Source organism: Rattus norvegicus, chromosome 11, assembly GCF_036323735.1.
Source record: "Rattus norvegicus strain BN/NHsdMcwi chromosome 11, GRCr8, whole genome shotgun sequence".
In the NCBI taxonomy this organism is placed as follows: domain Eukaryota; kingdom Metazoa; phylum Chordata; class Mammalia; order Rodentia; family Muridae; genus Rattus; species Rattus norvegicus.
In genome coordinates, this window is record NC_086029.1 from 46,900,182 (window position 1) to 46,920,324 (window position 20,143).

General features: G+C 50.3%; 1 protein-coding gene across 2 annotated transcripts in view; it reads left to right on the forward strand.

The window, feature by feature from the left end:
- The window catches only part of Sim2 (SIM bHLH transcription factor 2), a 39,447-nt gene that overhangs the window by 16,323 nt on the left and 2,981 nt on the right, over positions 1 to 20,143 (forward strand). The window contains exons 1-8 of one of the 2 annotated variants that reach the window (XM_063270582.1): positions 354 to 1,209; positions 2,261 to 2,369; positions 3,787 to 3,872; positions 6,316 to 6,515; positions 11,753 to 11,859; positions 17,243 to 17,390; positions 18,667 to 18,835; positions 19,236 to 19,644. In XM_063270582.1, the coding sequence (XP_063126652.1) occupies positions 2,318 to 2,369; positions 3,787 to 3,872; positions 6,316 to 6,515; positions 11,753 to 11,859; positions 17,243 to 17,390; positions 18,667 to 18,835; positions 19,236 to 19,644 (1,171 nt within the window). In that variant the 5' untranslated portion in view covers positions 354 to 1,209; positions 2,261 to 2,317. Of the gene's footprint in view, positions 1 to 353; positions 1,210 to 2,260; positions 2,370 to 3,786; positions 3,873 to 6,315; positions 6,516 to 11,752; positions 11,860 to 17,242; positions 17,391 to 18,666; positions 18,836 to 19,235; positions 19,645 to 20,143 lie in introns of those variants that run through there. The other variant, NM_001107108.3, reaches the window with a different exon arrangement.

Genomic DNA, 20,143 nt, shown 5'->3' on the forward strand with positions numbered 1-20,143 from the left:
AATTAGGGGGTAGAAGTGGAGGGAGGCAGGTGGATGGGGGTGGTGGACAGGTAGGGGTGTGTGTGTGTGTGTGTGTGTGTGTGTGTGTGTGAATGGTTGGGAGTTGGTGGAGGGAAGGAATCAAAACCAAGAAGGAGTTAGTGTTTTAACCCTTGGCTTGGACCTTTCTATCAGCTCTATACTGAACCTCCCCCCCACCACACACACCTTCAGAGAAAGGCAATGCTCCTGTCTCAAACAGCTGGCTTCAAGGCAGCAGGTTATTCAAATGTTTTAGGAATTAACAAGAATGTTATGCAAGAAAAATGATTAATTTTTATTCCTTATTTTTTAATAAAATAAGGATTATTTATAATTAGTAATTAATAATTAAATCACCGGTCGGGGGAGTTATCCTCTGGCCTCCACATGTATGTGCCTTTCCCCAGCACAGGCCCAAAATACACACACACACAACACACACACACACACACACACACACACACACACACGTAACCGAGAATCAAACGTAACTTAAACATGATTTTGAATCAGGCTCTGTATTTTCACAGAGGCAGGTCTGCTCTGGGAATGGTTGTGAGGTCTCAGGTTTCGAGTGTGAGGGTTAAGTAAGTGGCAGGGAGGAGTTCACTGCTTGGGAACACCCCCCCATGCTGTTTGTATAATATTGAAAGGAAAGATTCTTTTTTTTTTTTTTTTTTTGGTTCTTTTTTTCGGAGCTGGGGACCGAACCCAGGGCCTTGCGCTTCCTAGGTAAGCGCTCTACCACTGAGCTAAGTCCCCAGCCCCGAAAGGAAAGATTCTAAGGATGACGAAGAAAATAGAATGATGGATGTTGTCTATGAGGTAAGACTTAGCAACGTGGTTTGTGTCAAAAGGAAAAGTAAGCCTGGTGTCCTGACGAACTTGAAGAGCTGACTAAGGAGAATGGGGAAGCAGAGTTGCCTCTCTTTTGCTTCAAGTTGGCCTTGAGGTTGGATGCTAACATGTCCAGGGAAAGCCTGTCACTAGGGTTGCTTCCTGAGGTAACAAGGTCAGACCTCTGGACCCACAGTCCTCAGCTCCAGGTGTATCCCCAGGACCACTACAGCATCTGGAGCCAGGGACAACATCAGCCACACAGTCTCTCTGTTGTCTGAGTTACCCTCTGCCTGGGCTGAGAGAGAGGTCTTCAGATTCACCTAAAGTCTTGCCATCCCAGGGCACTTGGTGAGTGCCCTGAGTTTCTTCCTACACTGACTGGGCTTTGAGGGCCACTGACTCTGATGAAATTAATACCACCATTCTTGGGCCCCTTAGTAATACTAAGTATGCTGACTCAATTCTTTGGATTATAGTTCTGAAAATAAGACCCACCACTACTGCATAGGAGTTTACTCCAGGGCCCTGCCCAGCGTGGCTGTTGCCTAGGGCCTGCTGTGGAGTTCCCTGTGGGGTGTGCAGGCAACTGCTGCTTCTTGTTGCCTAAGTCCCACCCCTCTTCAGGTCACAGGTCAAGCAGAGGGACGCAGGCCTTACCCTGGGTGTGTCCGCAGAGTAAGCATAGTCAGCTTGGACCAAGAAGGTCAGAGACATATTCCTGGCAACACCAGGGAGTTCTGGCTGGGCTGGGGCATGGTTCAGTGCTGGCACAGAAGGGCCTTTGTCTGAGTGGCACAGGGGTCTTCCTCTATGGTTCTCAGCTGGTCAGCCTCTGAGTGGACATGGCTCTCCAAGGGGTGCAGAAGACACAGGGCCAGCTGGCCATTCCCCTTACATGGCATGTAAGTGACGGTGGGACAGAGGCAGCTTTAGTGTCTTGAGGTGTTTCCTGTCTGTGTGGTTTTTTTTTTTTTTTTTTTTTTTGGTTCTTTTTTTCCGGAGCTGGGGACCGAACCCAGGGCCTTGTGCTTCCTAGGTAAGCGATCTACCACTGAGCTAAATCCCCAGCCCCTGTGTTTCCTGTCTGAAGGACAGTGTCCAAGCCTCTAGCCGTGGATGCCACCTCCACCCTTTAGTTTGTCTACTGTCCTGTGTACCTCTTCTACTTAGGACCCTCTGGAAGCCCAGGCCTGTGCTCTTGGCTTTTTCCAGGGTCAGGATCAGGGACACAGTACAGAGCTCTGACAAGAGCAGTTCTCTCCTTGCATTTGGCCAAGGTGTGAGCTGCAAGGATGTCCCCGCACGATATGAGCCCATGACACACCTGCTCTGTGGTCTCTCCCCTTGCACCCACTCTGGAGAGACATGTGACTTGTCCGATCTTTCTGTCCCCTGGCAGGTGGAGCTCACAGGCAACAGTATTTACGAATACATCCATCCTTCTGACCACGACGAGATGACAGCAGTACTGACGGCCCACCCACCGCTCCACCATCACCTGCTCCAAGGTTGGTCCTCTGCAGCACAGAAAACCAGAATGAAGCAAGGTCATGCTTACTCCAAAGAGAGGGTCTGCTTCTGCTTCCTACACCTACTGTGGGCTGAGTTTGGGTCTGATTAACAGCAGCTACACCTAGGGCCTGCTGTGGAGTTCCCTGTGGGGTGTGCAGGCTGCTGGCTTGCACTGGCGTGGATTAAGCCCAGGGCTTTGCACTTACGGGCTGAGGGCTCATTCTTTGTCCCCCACCTGCCTCTGTGTTTTCAGGGGACAGTATGGAGTCCCTACTATGTGCCACAAGCTGTTCAGCACTGGGTCATGCGCTGTTCCCCTCACATGCTCCTGGTTCAAAATGCCAGCACAGACTCTTGTGAGCCGAGGCCCGCCTGCTTCTTCTGAGGACAGAACCAGGGGCTGGGGAATGTTAGATACGGGGAAATTGTATCTGTGTAATTTTGCATTTCATTTGCACAAGACTGGAGGCTTTCAACCAAGGATCATTAGAACCTTGGCTTTGTTGCCACAGATGTTACAGATACTTAAAAAGGCATGTATGCAGTAGATACTTCAAACTTTCTGGGCGATTCTTTACCCACAGAGCCGGTTTCTTTTTGTAATCTATTTTTTGCATGTGGAAGTATTCCGAGCAGGGACTTTTAGGTTGTGTGCCGTGGCACAGATTGGTTTAAAAAAAACCCTGGGCATCACTCACGCACCTTCTTAAATTACAGTCATAATGAGTCCTAAGAAGACAGAGTGTATCCTAGAGGTCCCAGCCTTTCAACTTGCCCTGGCAGTCCTGTGAGGCTTGCAGACTAAAGATGGGTCTCCTTCTTACCTGCGGCTACAATTAACTGTGCGGCCAAAACTTCCCTTTGTGAGGGTGGAAAAGGAAGGAAGGAAAAGGCCAGTCAGTAGATGGCTCCACAGGTAAAGGCTGAGCCCTGGAGACAAGACTTGGGAAAGGGTGTTCCAAAGTGACAGTCATCTTACTGAGCTATGGTGTTTCACAGCCCACCATGTAGCTGCCAAGAGGCAAATGTGTCTGTCTCCCTCTGCCAGGGACAGGGGCTGAGTAATGCCTGGCATTTGGTATCTGCTGCCTTAAAGGAACTTAGATGCTTCCGGGCCTTTTCGAGAGCCACCTCGGCACCCAGTTCCTCTGTGGCCTGTGGAAAGGAAGGTGCTGTTCTGTCAGGCTGACCCAGGTTTCCAGGTTCTTGCTATGGTCATGGTTCAGGATGCTTTACTTCTTGGAAACTGTACAGGGATGATCACGGTCTCACCTTCCCCACTTAGACTTTGGTCCTTGGCAGGACTCTCTGGGTGAGGGTCTGACTCTGGCTGCTTTGTCTGCGGGTGCCAGGTTGGAGGTTGTTGGGGACACAAGCAGGGCAGGTCCTGTCTAACAGCACTTCTGCTTTCAGAGTACGAGATAGAGCGGTCTTTCTTTCTCCGAATGAAGTGCGTCTTGGCAAAAAGAAATGCAGGCCTGACGTGCAGTGGATACAAGGTACATGGGGCCACTGTGGGAACAGGAGAGGCTGGCAGGGGTCTTCTCTGTGAGTCTTACGTTCCGCTTCACATTTGAGGCAGGAGAGAGGATGGGGAATCCGCTGTGTCACCTCACCAGGACAGAAGTCTTGAGCAAGGCTCAGGGTGGATTATGAGCCCAAAGACCTGGCACTGTACACAGATGTTCCCGGCTGGTTGGATTTCATCATATAAGACCGGATTGCCAGGGCTTAGCATAGATTTTTGTCCCCGGGTCTGCTAGTTCCACTTTGCATGTCAAGGACCAGCTCCACTGGACCGGCTGCCGCCCCTGTTTGTTGAGCATCCTGGGGAGGCTCTCAGAGCATCAGAGAGCAGTTGCTCCACAGAGATGTTGCTCTAACTACCGGAATGCTCAAGTGAGTCTGGTATGTAAGACGGTGTTTCACCATAACCACTGAGGCCCTCCCACGTGCCAGCAATGCCTTCTCTGTGGCTACCTCCATCTGGCCACCCTGGCCTTCTGAAGGGAGTGAATGGGAGGTAAAGGGAGAAGAGACAGCTTGCCAAGCTGAGTGGCACAGCTGAGACATCTTAGCCTAGCCCCCATGGTTGGACTTCCCTGCTAGATACCGTCACTTGCTGAGAGGTTAATTAGCAAGCTAGGACAGATCGACAACAGGACCAGCTGGCAATCAGTGTTGGAGACAGGAATTGGCAACAGTACACACCTCAGTGTTAGAGACAGGAATTTGCAGGTAGGAAGGTAGGGGGGACGATCTGCCAGGGATCCCTGCAGGAGTCTCTTGTGCTGTTTTTCTCTGGGGTGGAGGTGGGTTTGAGGTACATGAGGCCATTGTCTTTCTCTTTTGGGAACACCCTTCCCAGCCCAGTGTCCTCCTGCCTCTCTTCAGAGGCCTGCCTTTCTTTTTAAAAAAGATTTGTTTTATGTCTGCAAGTACACTTTGCTATCTTCAGACACACCAGAAGGGGGCATCGGATCTTGTTACAGATGGTTGTGAGGCACCGTGTCGTTGCTGGGAATTGAACTCAGGACCTCTGGTAGAGCCGTCAGTGCTCTCGAATGCTGAGCCGTCTCTCCAGCCCAGCTGCCCACTTTTTCAGCTGGTGATCTCTTACTTTGGGCTTGACCCTAACCCCACTCTTTTGTTTTACATGGTTACTTTTTGTACAACTGGAGTTAAACCTAGAGCTTCGGCCTAGCAGGCTAACACTCTAAGACTCAGCTCTCCCACAGTTCAGTGCTTCTACAGCTTGAGGGATACACCTTATCTACCCCCTCCCCACCCTCCCACCCCTTCAACCCCCATGCTCCCCCAACCCTCCACCCCCACAGTCAGGAAGCCTCCTTGAGCCAGAGTTGGCCTGCACCCAACAACATGTCCCTCAGGAGGCCCCTTACTTTACTGGTTTGTGCCACTAGTCCAATTGTAAATGTGTACAACACCTGCTTGTCTTGTCCTTGGTTGTTCCTTCAGGAAGGTGGGAGAACAGGCTAGACTGGAAGGACTTCAAGATTTCTTCCAGCTCTAAACACTGTAAAATTATGAATCCTGTAGAAAGAAGTTTTGAGAAGAGAATTTGGTGAGCTGTGGATGTAGCTCAGCAGTAGAGAGCTTGTGCTTGGGCAGCACACGGAAGCCCGAGGTTCGGTTTCCATCACTGCATAAACTGGGAGTGGTGGTAAACCCCTGTAACGCCACCAGGGGGTGTACGCAGAAGGGTAAACTCAAGGTTATACTCTACTGTGCTATGAGTTTAAGATAGCTTAGGCTACGTGAGACCTGGCATGGGGGAGTAGATAGAGAGAGAGACAGAGACAGAGAAAGACAGACAGACAGGGACTCAGAGAGACAGAAACACAAAGATATAGAGACAGAAACAAAAAGAGACAGAGACACAGAGAGATAGAGACAGAGACACAGAGAAACACAAAGAGACAGAGATACAGAGAGAGATACACAAAGAGAGTTCCTTAGTGTGTCTCTGTTGTGTTCTTTAGTCAAACTTGGCCAGGAGTTTCTGTCCAAGTTCATCATGCCTTAGTGGGCCCGTAGCAGCCAACCATGCCTTAGTGAGCGCGGGACAGCATCTTGACTCCTGTGCACCTGATTTCATAAGAAACAGTTGTTGTTGGTGGTGGGTTTTTGTTTTTGTTTTGTCTAGACAGGGTTTCTCTCTTTAACAGCCTTGGCTATCCTGGAACTCACTCTGTAGACCAGGTCTGCCTTGAACTCGGGGATCCACCTGGCTCTGCCTCCCAGTGCTGGGATTAAAGGCCTGTGCCACCACCACCTGATGCAGAATTGGTTGACTATACAATTCAGCCAAAACTTGGTGGAAGAATGTTCTAGCCCTTTAAAAACAGATGGACAGACAAACAAAGCCGAAAAGACTCAAGCAGAGCAGTGTGCCCACTGAGCCTGTGCCCTCCTTCCCAGGTCATTCACTGCAGTGGCTACTTAAAGATCAGGCAGTACATGCTGGACATGTCCCTGTATGACTCCTGTTACCAGATTGTGGGGCTGGTGGCCGTGGGCCAGTCGCTGCCACCCAGCGCCATCACGGAGATCAAACTCCACAACAATATGTTCATGTTCAGAGCCAGCCTCGACCTGAAGCTCATCTTCCTGGATTCCAGGTGAGTATCCCCCTTGCTGTCACCATTGCTGTGATTCCCCAGAAGGCCCCGGTGCTGGGAACGCTGGTCCTTGAGAGCTACATTACTGAGGTAAACTGAAACAAGAGAAAAGACCTACTAAGCGTTCAGACTAGCAAGGAGGTTAGTCACGAAGGGAAAGAATTCACAACAGACTTGTTTTAATTAACGGCCTAATGTCTGAACCATAAGCTCAAGATGAGCATTTATGTAATGATGTAAGAGGGCCCTCCCTCTCTTCCTTTTCCTCCCCTCCTCTTCCCCTCCTCCTCCCCTCCTCCTCCTCTCCTTCTCCTTTCCCTTCCTTTTGAGACAAGGTCTCATGTAGCCCAGGCTGGCCTCAAATTCACCATTTACCTGAGGATAACCTCAATCCTCTGCCTGTTCCTCTGGAGTGCCAGGACAGGCATGCACTTCACACTTTGGTCTTCTTTTGTCTTCTGTGAAAGCCGTCACTTGCGTTCTCACTCCTCTCTCCACCTCACTGGTAGGACTTTGAAATAAATGGTATTCCATTCTGAACAGCGTGCAAAGCTCCTACCCTGTAAGTCAATGGTGGAAGCAGACCTTTCCCCTTGCATGTGGGGAGACGTGACCGTATTGTGTGGACATCTGGTCAGTGCCTAGGTGGAGGAAAATGAGGCTTTTGTTTCAGGAGGCTTTGCTGGAGCAGCCTCTGATCTTACCCAGAGAGCTTCAGGCCTCCAGCGTTAAATGGTTTTTTGGTTTTGACTTTTTGTTGTTGTTGCCACAGTTGTCCTGGAACTTGCTCTGTAGACCAGACTGGCTTTGAACTCACAGAGATCCACCTGTCTCTGTCTCTTGAGTACTGGGATTAAAGGCATGTGCCACCACAACTGGCCTCAAAGTTATTATTTGATAGCCAGTAGCTATATTTTTATGGGACATCTGAGGTGCTTTGATACTGGTATGCTCCACATTCTGGAATGATCCAGTCTCCACAGACCTTGAGGCCTCACCTGGTGTGGCCCTCTTCCATTGCCCTTGGGTAAAATCTGTCAGTTGTGCCCACCACGCGTATCCTGAAAGTAGCCAGCAGATGGGAAGCAGCTGAGATCTCAAAGCCTCATATGCTCACAAGGCCGTGTTGCCACTTGGCTCATGGGTTCCTTGGCTGCACAGGCCAAGGTCCTTCCAGAACTCTAGGACTCAAGCAATCCTCCTGCCTCAACCTTACGAGAAGGTACGACTACAGGCATGGGCCACTGTTCTGGGCTACTGATTTATTTATTTATTTATTTTGGTTCTATGATTTTATTCATTCATTCATTCATTCATTCTATTATTGTAAGTACACTGTAGCTATCCTCAGGCACACCAGAAGAGGGCATCAGATCCCATTACAGATGGTTGTGAGCCACCATGTGGTCACTGGGACTTGAACTCAGGACCTCTGGAGGAGCAGAGGAGAGTCTCTGGAGGAGAGTCAGTGCTCTTAACTACCGAGCCATCTCTTCAGCCTGTTTTATGGTTTTCAAGTTAATGAAAAATAGTGTAAAGATTCACATCCATAATTACACTACTTGTGAGGCCGAGGCAGGAGGATTACTATGAGTTCCGGGCAACCTGAAGCAGATTCAAAGACAGCTTGGGCTACAGAGCAAGACTGATTCAAATAAAGCAAGTCAAACGAAACAAACAACTTATAAAGAAAAGTAAACTACAGGATTAAAATATCCCATAGCACTGACCATTCCACACACGTATTATTGGTTCTTTATTGAAAAGAGACAAATCCATCTGGCCCAGGGTCGGGTGAGATGTGCGGTCAGTCAGGATTGAGTCTCATGTTCCTCAAAGCTGTTCAAAGGACTGAGAAGTGAGAAAGATAGCATTACAGGGTCACCCTAAAGTTCCAGGCAAAAATGAAATAGGATCATTGGCCAGCACCCTCCGGGATGGCAGGATGGTGGCAAGTTCTTCTTGTTTCCTGCAGAAGCAAGGACTGCAGTTGGTGGGGGGGGAGGGGGTGGCACAGGCTGCATCAGAGCCTGGGAGGAATGGTGATGAGGGCCCTTCTGGAAGTAGGCCCTATGCGGGCCATCCAAGGTCATGACTGAAGAAGTGCAGAAGAAACAGCTGTTTCTTCCTCTCATGGCCTCTGTCCTAGTTAGGGTCACTATGGCTGTGATGAAACACCATGACCAAAGAGCAAACTGGGAAGGAAAGGGTTTATTGGGCTTACACTTCCAGATAGTAGTCCATCATCGGAGGAAGTCGGGACAGGAACTCACACAGGACAGAAACCTGGAGGCAGGAGCTGATGCAGAGGCTGTAGAGGAAGGCTGCTTACTGGCCTGCTTCCCTTGGCTTTCTCAGCCTGCTTCTTACAGAACCCAAGACCACCAGCCTAGGGATGGCACCGCCCACAGTGGGCTGGGTCCTCCCTCATCAATCACTAATTAAGAAAATGCTTTACAGATGGATCTTATGAGGGCATTTTTTTTCCTCAGTTAAGGTTTTCTCCTCTCTGATGACTCTAGCTTGTGTCAAGTTGACATAAAGCCAGCTAGCACAGCCTGCCTGTATTTTTCAGACAGTTCAAGAAAACCCAAAGAGAATTCTTTGCCGAATTCTCTCAAAGAGGAAAGAGGATACTAGGTCCCAGGAGGAACAACTGGAAGTCTTTTCCGGTTGCCTAGCTCACAGCACTTTGAAGTAGGGAGGTCTTTTCAAGGAAGGGTGTAGGCTAGCTCAGAAGCCAGGCTGCCTGTGTAAGAGACACTTAAGGGGTTGGGACCCCTCACTGTCGCTTGTGCTTCTGTCTATAGTTGCAGCAACATGTTCTTAAAGCCCAATGAGCTAGAGCCAGCTCTGGAGGGACAACCCCAGATCAACAGTAGAGAAGGTGTTGGCCTGAGGTCCCCCAAGTCACAGGAGCAAGGGTCTTGGGGAGGGGGCAGCTGTTGGCCACTCACCCAGTATAATCCCAGCACAACTGAACTCAGCTTAACCTGATGTTTGGATCCTCAGGGGTTTGTGGTATTCGCTTTGAAACTGTAGCTGATGCTTTGGCTAAGGTTGGGTGAGGCCAGCGATGTTTGGGGTGTGGTACATCCCTTTGACAGGTTTACAGACACTGGAGGTTTGCAGAAACCCAGGAGGGCACCCCGCCAAGCCCTTAATTTTTAATGTTGCTGATTAGTTTGGTGAGAACATGGTGCACATGGTTCTGATTCTTTCACACACATTTGTGCTCTGGCTGATTTAGCCCAATGGCCCAGGGGCTGGAGAACCCTTTCATTCATGCTCCAGAGACCTGGGCTGCTTTTAGAGTCAGCCAGGTATATTTTACCCTTCCTCTCACCCAGTTAGACTCGACCCCTTGCAGTTTTAGGTGACCCCTTGGAGAAATCTCTAGAGTCCTGAGCAAACAGAGCAGGAGTCACCGACAGCCCCCACATGCTCACCTGGAACGTTGTTCCCTCCCCTTCTTAGAGGAACGTCAGTGGAAATATACGTGCAACTGGGGAGCCATCGCAAGGAAATCTGAGGCTCTGAGAGATGTGTGATCCAGGTCTGAGCAGATTAAAGAATGAAAATGGGGTCACGTTTCCCCGTTCTGTCTGTGGCTAGCGTTTCACAACTGGCAAGCAGGGCCCTCAATGCCAGCCTTCTTCATTACCGCCCCCGCCCCTCCGCCATCTCCTGAACCGACTCCCTCCCCGCTGCTTTCAGAATCCTTTCTTCTCTTTCATCTGCTCTTAAATATCTGTCACCAACATGCTCAGGGCCACCTACCTCTTCTAAGGACACAGTTCCCAGCTTGGTTGTGCCAAGTCTATGAAGCCATACCGCCCCGCCACACACAATTTCACCCGTGGAAGGGGCAGCCCAATGTGGTACTACTGATGAGAGCTTAGTTGCTGACAGCCATTTCTCTTCAAAGCGCTGACGTGAGAAATTAATACGTCTGGGACTTGTTGAGAGCAGAGGGATCATGTCACGGGCACACTGGGAAGGCCTTCCACTCCTGAGGAGAGTGAGCGCTTCCCTTCCCAGCCAGAACATTTGTGGCCATTGCACTGTGTTCTGGGGGGTCTGTGGATAATCCTTCGTGGATATCAGGCTTAGACGGTTATCCCATGATTCTCATTAGTAAAACCACCCGCCTGTAAGACTGGCATACCAACCACCATGACTGACAGTACTCAACGTAGGAACAGTGAGTTAAAACAGCCAACCTAGAGCCAAGAAGCGGAAACAGCTTCAGTACCCACCAGCAGACAGGAATAAACCAAAGTCCAAGCGTGGTATCTCCAAGAGAGGGTAGTGTTCAGTCACAGAAAGGAGTGCTCTGCCACCTACTGCCGATGGTAATGGACCTTCAACATGCCCTCCTGTATGAAGGAAGGCGTAAGCCAGAGGGCCGCACACAGTAGCATTCTAACTTTGAACATACAGTTCTGGGAGACAGGAAGCTCAGTGGAAGACAAGGGCTGTAACGGGAGGCCTGGTGGTGGTGTTTGAAAGTGAGGAGTTTCTGTTTGGCATAACCAGAAGGTATGGGAAGCTGATCGTGGTACATACAGCGTGAGTGTAGTTAACGAGTGCACATAGTTAATTTACCAGACCATGCACATCCCATGGTAAAAGAGTAGATATTATGGGATGCATATTTCATTAGGATTAAACAAGGGAAGGAGCTGGGGAGATGATGGTTCAGTGGGCAAAGTGTCCACTGTGTGACCATTACCATTAACCTGAGTTCAGACCCCAAGAAGCCAGGTACAAAAGCCACGCACGCACTTGGTGCAGCCTACAATCCCAGCACTGGAGGACAGAAATGGGGGATTGTATGCAGTAGGCCACACACAGAACAAAGTGGCAAGAAGGACGGTCCTCACAGGCCCACAGAGCGGCTCTTCCCTACCACATGACTTAATGTCAATGGCTTTTCCCTCAGCGCCTACAGATAGGCAGGGTTCTAAGAAAGTTCTATTGCTACACCAGCCCAAACATGTTCCTAGCCCGTGGTTTTGAAATATTGTTACTCAAAGTTCTACAGCCTACCCGGAGCTAGGATTCAAAGAGTTTCTTCCTGTAAAAAGATCGTTCCAACACCAGCAACACCCCCCCAACTCCTCCCACCCCGACCCGAGCCTCTTTGCACTTGATTAGTTGGCAAAGTAAATACTGGTTTAAAGGACATTGCCTAAGAGCAGCTTTGACTCATGGAAACAACCATCCTTCCGCAGGGTGACAGAGCTTACCGGCTATGAGCCACAGGACCTGATTGAAAAAACACTCTACCATCATGTGCACGGCTGTGACACCTTCCACCTCCGCTATGCACACCACCTCTGTGAGTATCAAGCCACCAGGCCAGGGGCAGCTGGTCAGGGTGGGGGCACTAGGGACAGGGAAGGGACATACCTTTTGCCCGGGGCTGGCATATATGTGAATCATAAAGTCCAGTGTAATTCCTTTTGCCCCTTGCTAAGGATAGCCCCTACTGCCTTTCTCACTTACAGTCATGGCCTTAGTGATGATGCCCAGTGGCCCTGGGTTCTAGACTCTGAACTTGGAGGTCCAGTAATCTATGGGATCTGAACTCCAGTTATGAATATCAGCTGTATTAGTACAAGAACAGGGTGGGAACTTTAATGCGTATATAAGGCCAGGCACTGGATTAAGAAATTAGGTAGAGGAGCTGGAGAGATGGCTCAGTGGTTAAGAACACTCACTGCTCTCCCAGAGGTCCTGAGTTCAATTCCCAGCAACCACATGGTGGCTCACAACCATCTGTAATGGGATTCGATGCCCTCTTCTGGTATGTCTGAAGACAGCGACAGTGTACTCATATACATAGAAAGAAGAAAGGAGGAGGAGGAGGAGGAAGTGGAGGAGGAAGAAGAGGAAGAGAAGGAAGAGGAAGAAGAGGAGGAGGACTAAATAGAATACCAACCAGTGAGAGAGATCTTCGTTTTAAGGATACTAAAGTTCAGAGAGGGGCAATGCACTTGCCTGTGACCAACCCCCAGCAAAATTCAGCAGTTGAGTCTTGCCCCACTGGGATGCTGGAGACGTCTTCTGTTTTAGCATAGAGGACAGGATTTGATTTGCCCATGGAGGCAGTTTGGGTACCTCAGGGCTTGGAGAGGGTATGTAAAGAACTGGCACTTTTCTTTAGGAATACAGAGACTAATTTAGGTAGAATGAATATCTTGTCCTTCTGCGCTCCAGTCCCCTCAGGCCCACAGAAAGTCTTGGGTACTCACAGAACGCAGATGCCTGGCCATGCTGGGGGCTTCCAGGTGTGGCCTGGGTCACGTCCTGGGTGGGTATTTTTGTTCTGGGTCAGCTAAAGATGCTAGAGGGCATCTGCTGGTGTCCTTGGAGGTGGCTGGCAGATCCAGGGGCTGCACTGTCCTCTTGGCCATGCAGTGTGACCAGGGTATGGTGAATAGAATATCATTTGGGCTGCTCTATGGTAAGTTCACAGGGAGACCTGCCATGACCACACAGACTCCTGGCCCCTTGTTACACAGAGATGAGGAGTTAGAAACAGTATGTGTGTATGTGTGTGTATATGCATGTGTGTCTGTGTTTTGTGTTGTGTTTTATGTACATGTTTATGTACATATGTGAAGGTATAATGCTTGTGTGTGTGTGCATGTATATGTGTGTGTGCATGTATGTGTGTGTGCGTGTGTGTGTGTGTGTGTGTGTGTGTGTGTGTGTGTGAAAGCCAGGGTCTCATGGGAAGTTTCCTATTTCCACATATTGACCATGACTGGAGGGAACTCTGACAGCAGTTGTCTGCAGGCAACACAGAATCACAGGTCCTGGGTTCCAATCCCAGTAAGATCAGAAGTTCAAGACATTGTTCTATTCTTTTCTTCTCTTTTTTCTTTCTTTCTTCCTTTCTTCTCTCTCTGTGTGTGTGTGAGACAGAGACAGATAGACAGACAGACAGAGAGACAGACAGACAGACAGAGAGAAAGAAAGAGAGGATTACCGTGTAGCTTGGCTGTCCTGGAACTTACTCCGTGAACTCAGAAATCTGCTAGGCCCCGTCTCTGATGCTGGGATTAAAGGCCTGTGACTCCCATCACGGCATCCTCGTCTACACCGAGAGCTTGGGATACATGAGACCTTGTCTCAAAAAGGAAAGTATAGGGACTTCACTGGCTGCTGCTGTCCCAGCTGGCCTTCAGCCCTGGAGTGCTCTGGGAGCCAGTGGGAGCCTCTGCATCACTGGGGTAGAAGAAGAAAAAGTGGCCAGCATTTCTGCAGGCAGTTCCTGTCATTCTCAGCTAAGAGCCGCGTGTGAGTGACATTAATCCCCTGACTCATTCCATGTCTGGTCAGAGTGTGCTTTGCTTAAGCGAGATCTCCTGCAGTAGAGCAGGTGCCTGCATCTGGAAGCAGCCACCAGCCAGCCCCAGAGCCCCGGGGCCCATTCTCAGTCCCTCCTCAGACTCCTCCTCTCCTCGGCTGCTGTTCAGCTGTTTCACAGTCTCCTGTACACAGAAGTACGGCCTCTCCTGGACCGGACTAACAGCCATGACCTCACAGCCGCCCTCACACTCCTGCTTCGTGAAGAGTGAAAGGCGCTGAGCTTCCCATCCCCACTCTTGACCTCCAGCCCCATGCCCAAGGCTTTTGCCTCTCCTTTCACAGGAGCGCCTAGCTGTGTTTGGCTCCTTAGAACCCTACACAAGGGACATAGCTTCCTTCTTGAGGACCCCTGCTGCTGTTCATGACACTTAGATCCCTGTGGGGACCAGATGAGTTTTCTGGGGCGTCCACAACCAACCACCCCAGCCCAGATAGCTCTAGTAAGAGGCATTCATTTCTCCACAGCTGTGAGGCACAAGTCCTCTTCAGGGAGTCAGCACCGGTGCCTCCTCTCCTCAGCGTCTTCCCCATGCTTTGGAGTGCTCAGCCCTCTGTGTGTCTGCTCCCATGGTCCCACTAGCCTCTAAAGACACTGTCGTAACAGGTCAGGGCCCATGCCTGTGCCACCGTACTTACCTCTATAAAGTCACTGTCTCCGAAAGGCTGTGTTCAGTGGTGTCAGGGGTGAGAGTTTTGGCTCACTGTTAGGATGGCACCGTTCAGCCCGTAGCGGAGACATCCTTACACCTCTGTGACCCTACTTCAGTTGTGGGTACAGGCCCTTCGAGTAACCTGGTGGGAAAGCGCCATTTCATCCCCTGACATTATGGGGATGGGGAAAGTAGGTGAGGCAAGGAAGCACTAAAAATACCGCTGTGTCCATTCCTGCATGCATCTCCGCAGATGTTCCAAAGGCTCGGGGCCTTGAATAAGCTGTGCTTCTGTTTCCCAACTCCCACAGAAACACCTTCCCTTGTTAAAACACAACACCTGATTTTTCACTCTGCTTAGAAAACTCAAACCCTGTCCTTGCTAGAACTTTTGAAAATGAAAAGCCGAGGTCAGATAAGAATGCATGTGCGTGGAGCCCCATCTGTCGGCCACAGTTGCTCAGGAAAGGTCTAGCCTTTGCAACTGTATGTCACAGACTGTGATTATCCTTCTACCAACGAGGAAACTGAGTCACAGACTGGTTGGTAGAAGATTGCAGTTTGAGCGGGCCCATTTTCTTCAGTTAGGGTTACACTCATTTCTGGTCTTGCCTCTTCTCTTTCCGCTGTATTGCGTGCATCCTCCGGTCACAAACCCCGGGCAACTATTTCAGTGTCTGCGTGGAGCTCCACAGTCTCAACCTCCCACCTTGAACACACAGGCCCCTCCAAAGAAGCTCTTGGTCTTTAAACAGGATTGCAGCCCGTCTTCCTGCACGGTGGTCTGTTTAAGTCATGGGTAATTCCTGCAGACTCCGTCCCTCCAAGTGGCCGTGCTTTCTAGAGAGCTCTGCCACCAGCCCCAGGCCTCCACCACCTCAGCTGGTATGCCTTGCCACCCTTTTTCTTAAATAAGAGTTACATAGTAGAAAAACCCAACTTTTTAGCCATTTTCAGTGGGTTTCGGAATGTTCACAATGCAGCTGACACCTTTACGTGAGTCCCCAACACTGCCAGCTTCTCCAGAGTGGCTGCTCTGTCTCCATCACTCCTGCTCTTCCTCCTTTGGAGCTGGCAGCCACCCATGGGCTCTGGCCTTGTGGACTTGCCCATTGTGGGCGTCTCACACAAAGAGCACCACGCAGTGGCTTCCTTTCTTTCTGAGAGCCTTTGAGTCAAGGAGTCAGCTGGGCGCTCACTCAGTTTTCGCTTTTGTGGTTCCTCTGTGGTGGTTCATGCATGCTCTTAGAGCACAGCTCTTAGGTTTGAGTGCTTTTAGTAAAGCCTATCTGTGTATTCAAGTGTGTGTTTGTGTGTGCGTGCACGTATATGTGTGTCCGTCTGAATGTGCATCTGTCTGCTTTCTCTCTGTGTCTGTCTGTCTCTTTTGTCTGTTTATGTGTCTGTCTGCTTTCTGTGTGTGTGTGTGTGTGTGTGTGTGTGTCTGTCTGTCTGTCTGTCTGTGTCCTTTAGCACAAGCTAGCTCCATCACAGCCTCAGGTCCTTTGGCTTTCTCCCCTGGTCTCTGTCGAGGTGGTTTCCAGTAGGAGCCTCAGGCCAGCCCTGCCTTGAAGAGCAGAAATATTCTAGAGTGTGTCTGTGTGTGTCTGTATGTGTGAGTGTGTGTGTCTGTGTGTCTATGTGTGAGTATGTGTCTCTGTGTGTATGTGTGTGTGTCTCTGTGTGTATGTGTGTGTCTATGTGTGAGTATGTGTCTCTGTGTCTATGTGTGTGTGTATGTGTGAGTGTGTTTATGTGTGTCTATGTCTGAGTGTGTGTGTCTATGTGTGAGTGTGTGTCTCTGTGTGGGTGTGTATGTGAGTGTGTGTGTGAATAGAGTGTGTGTGTATGTGTGTGCGTGTGTGTGTGCACGAGTGTGCATGTAATAGCTGGCGTGCCTTCACTCAGCTTTCTGCTCTCCACTGGCCACCCGCAGCTCCTGGCGGTTTCCTTCCCTCCCAGTCTTCCCTCCATCTGCCTACCTGAGGGCTGCAGGGTGGGGAGTGACAGTTTATGGCCTCATAGTGGTTTTGGGGGATTGCTCTCTTGCCCAGCGTTTGCGCCCATGCATAGAAGGTGGGCTCATGGGCCCAATTTTCAGGAGCCATGTCACTAAGCAGAGGGCTTTCTTACATGAGCAGCACAGGAAATTAACAGCCCAAGGAAAATGGGTAATTGGGAAGAAAATATAAATGACACTTGAGTAGGGAGTGAGTTCTCCGTGAACACACACGTCCCGACAGATGGCCAATGTCAGCACCAATCTGACACTTGGTTGGATGCACTAAAATTAGCGTTCTGTTTAAATGACTAAGTCCCTCTGCCCATTAAAGGTCTTGGGGATTAAAACATAATTGGGACATTTTGGATACTAAAAAGCTAATCGGGTCTTACCACTCTGCAGGTACTGGTGGTGTCTGGGGGCTTTTTTTTTTCTCCCATGAAAGCTGTGACTGTTAAGTCAGGGCCCTTAACAGGAAGGGAGGGGCCGGTCCAGGGTCTGTGCAAAGTTGTAGGTGACATTCCTTCATATATGTATGTGTGTTCGTACACACATGTGCATGTTTGTATGGTGAAAGCCCACCCACTCCATTAAGTTTGAAAGGTCCTTCCTTTGCCCTGGAAGGCTCTGTGTGTGTAAGGGGTTAGGGCAGGGTTCAGAGACCCAGGATTCATGTCACCTTGTGCTTACAGTGCTTGTGAAGGGCCAGGTCACCACCAAATACTACCGGCTGCTTTCAAAGCTGGGCGGCTGGGTCTGGGTGCAGAGCTACGCCACCGTGGTGCACAACAGCCGTTCCTCCCGGCCTCACTGCATCGTGAGTGTCAATTATGTTCTCACGTAAGTCAGCGCATTTGTTTCTCCTCTCCTCCGTCCCTCTCACACTGCTCCAAGAAGTGTTCCCTCCCATTCCTCCTGTTCTCTGGACTGTGCCTCCCTTTTTGTTTTATTGGAATAATCTGGTAGATTGGGAGCTCCCAACCATTAATATGTGCCAGGGAATGGTGGCAAGGATGACAGGGAATCCTGGCAAGATTATAGCTTAACAGATCCTGGGACTGAGCCCAAGAGAAGGGTCCAGGAGGGGACAGCGTGCAAAGAGGGTTGTTGGTTCATGTCCTGTGTTAGTCACACACATCAGTGCTTCTGCCTTTAGGGACAGACACTTTCTCCCATTTCTCTGTCTTCCCATATATTTTGTTACCAGAGTGGTTGAATATTTGGTGCCTGAAAGACTCCAGAGTTTAACTGGAAAAAAAATAGTGTCTTGAGACAGAGTCTTGTCATTAGTTCAGGCTAGCCTTGATCTCACGACTTTCCCCCACCAAAGGACTCAGATGCAGATAATGTGTTAGTCCACTAGAAGTCACAGGCATACCTTCCTGGAGCATGTCTCAGCGTGTCCACTAAAGCTATTATGGAGCAGTCACCTACACCCGCCTCTCAGCCCTAGCCTCAGCTGAAGAAGGGTCCTCCTTTGCATCCTGAACACTGAGGATTCAGACCCCAGGTTGTTTCACAGAGGGATCACCAGGCTACTATGTGTTTTAGGAGGATCATCTGGCCAGACTACACAGGAGAAAAGGCCTCTGTCCCTTAATTACACCAGCCAGGCCTGGCAGCATTTAGCAGTAACTCTGCCTGGGCATGTGACTTTGCCAAGTCATCTGCAGAGGCCATGTGAGGGTGGAGTCGGCTTCCCGCAGGTGCATCCCACCAGGCTTCTGGGCCCCTCAACAGAGAACAGCTGAGCCCCGGACACACAAACCCAGAGGGGTCACGAGGGTCATCGGAGTTGCTACCTTTTGCCTTTGCCTTGTTAGCATGCCCACCCCTTGCCATGGTCAAGAGCGTCCTCAGGACATATATGTGGGCTGAGGGGTTTGGAGAGAACTTATTACGTTCCTCCATCCTTGCCAAACAGCACTAACGGTGCTCAGAACTCTGGGTCCCCACCCTGGAGCTGCTGGTGGCCTCTGTCAGGACCACGTGGCCTTCCAGAAGAGACGCTCTGGGACTGCAGGAGGAGCTTTCTCAGGGGATGCAGTAAAGGCAGCTGCTCTTCCTCCATGAGAGAGCTGCTGGGAGTGAGTGACTGCCCACTTTTGCACTTCAGGGAGGTCGAATACAAGGAACTTCAGCTCTCTCTGGACCAGGTATCCACCTCTAAGTCCCAGGAGTCCTGGAGAACCACCTTGTCTACCTCACAAGAAACTAGGAAATCAGCTAAACCCAAAACCACGAAGATGAGGACAAAGCTGAGAACCAACCCATATCCCTCACAGGTAACGTGCACATGGGGCGAGACAGCTTGTGTCTGGGGCGCAGGACACCTGGGCATGAACTGAGAGCCCCTGTTTAGTAGTGTCCTTGCAGAGAGAGAAAAGGTCCCACAAACAGCTCGGAGGCTGAGTGTACACTACCTCAGTTGGCTTATGGTGATATCAAAATGAAACCTTCCCTTCCAAAGTGTCATTAGTGAGCTCTGGGGGATGGGGGAGGCAAGTGTCTACAACCATCTGGTATGTGGTCATCTTGGAGAATAAAATCTTTCCACTCAGGGACCTCGCAGTACCACTAGGGTCAGGCCAGCCCCAGCATAGGGCTGGGCCCCCTAAGCTCCAGTCTTGTGCAACTAGAAGGTAGCTTACCCTTGGCCTCTCATCTGTCTTCCGTGCCCTGCAGCAATACAGCTCGTTCCAAATGGACAAACTGGAGTGCAGCCAGGCGGGAAACTGGAGAACGAGTCCCCCCACAAGTGCTGTGGCTCCCCCGGAACAGCAGCTCCATTCAGAAGCCAGCGACCTTTTATATGGGCCGCCCTACAGCCTCCCCTTCTCCTACCGTTACGGACACTTCCCCCTGGACTCTCATGTCTTCAGCAGCAAGAAGCCAGGACTGCCCGCCAAGTTCGGGCAGCCCCAAGGATCCCCGTGTGAGGTGGCACGCTTTTTCCTGAGCACACTGCCAGCCAGCAGCGAGTGCCAGTGGCATTATGCCAACTCCCTCATGCCCAGCAGCCCTTCACCAGCTAAAAACCTTTCTGAGTCTCCTGTGAATGCTGCCCGGCATGGACTTGTGCCAAACTATGAAGGTGGGTCCCATTTGCACAAGGGGAAGGGCAGGGGTTCAGCCTCAGTAGCGGTGGGTGGTAGATGGAAAAAGAATCCTCATACTTTGGGCAAACGGGCCTTTTCTGCTTCTAAGTAGGGATTACCAGGCTTCCTATTGCCTGCCAATCACGGCTTCATGGGAGTGAGTTACATGGGAGAACAAGTTACATAGAACAAGAGATGGTATAAACAGCAGAGGGGAGCTGAGTGCCCAGTCCCCATATAAGTTCTGGCTACATTCGTGACCCTGCAGGGAGGCGAAAGTGATTTTCCAAACCAGCTCCCATGTTTGACCACATTCCAGCTGCGTCCTTGAGGTGCCTTTTCGCCGTACCTCAGAGTGGACAACAGACTTTAGTTCTCTTCCTAGACCAGTTTTCAAACTACAGGAAACTAATGTAGAAATGTCTGGCCTTGAGGACAGACGCCATGAGCATAGACAATTAACACAGGCTCTTCAAGCTTCTGCCTTTCTCTCTG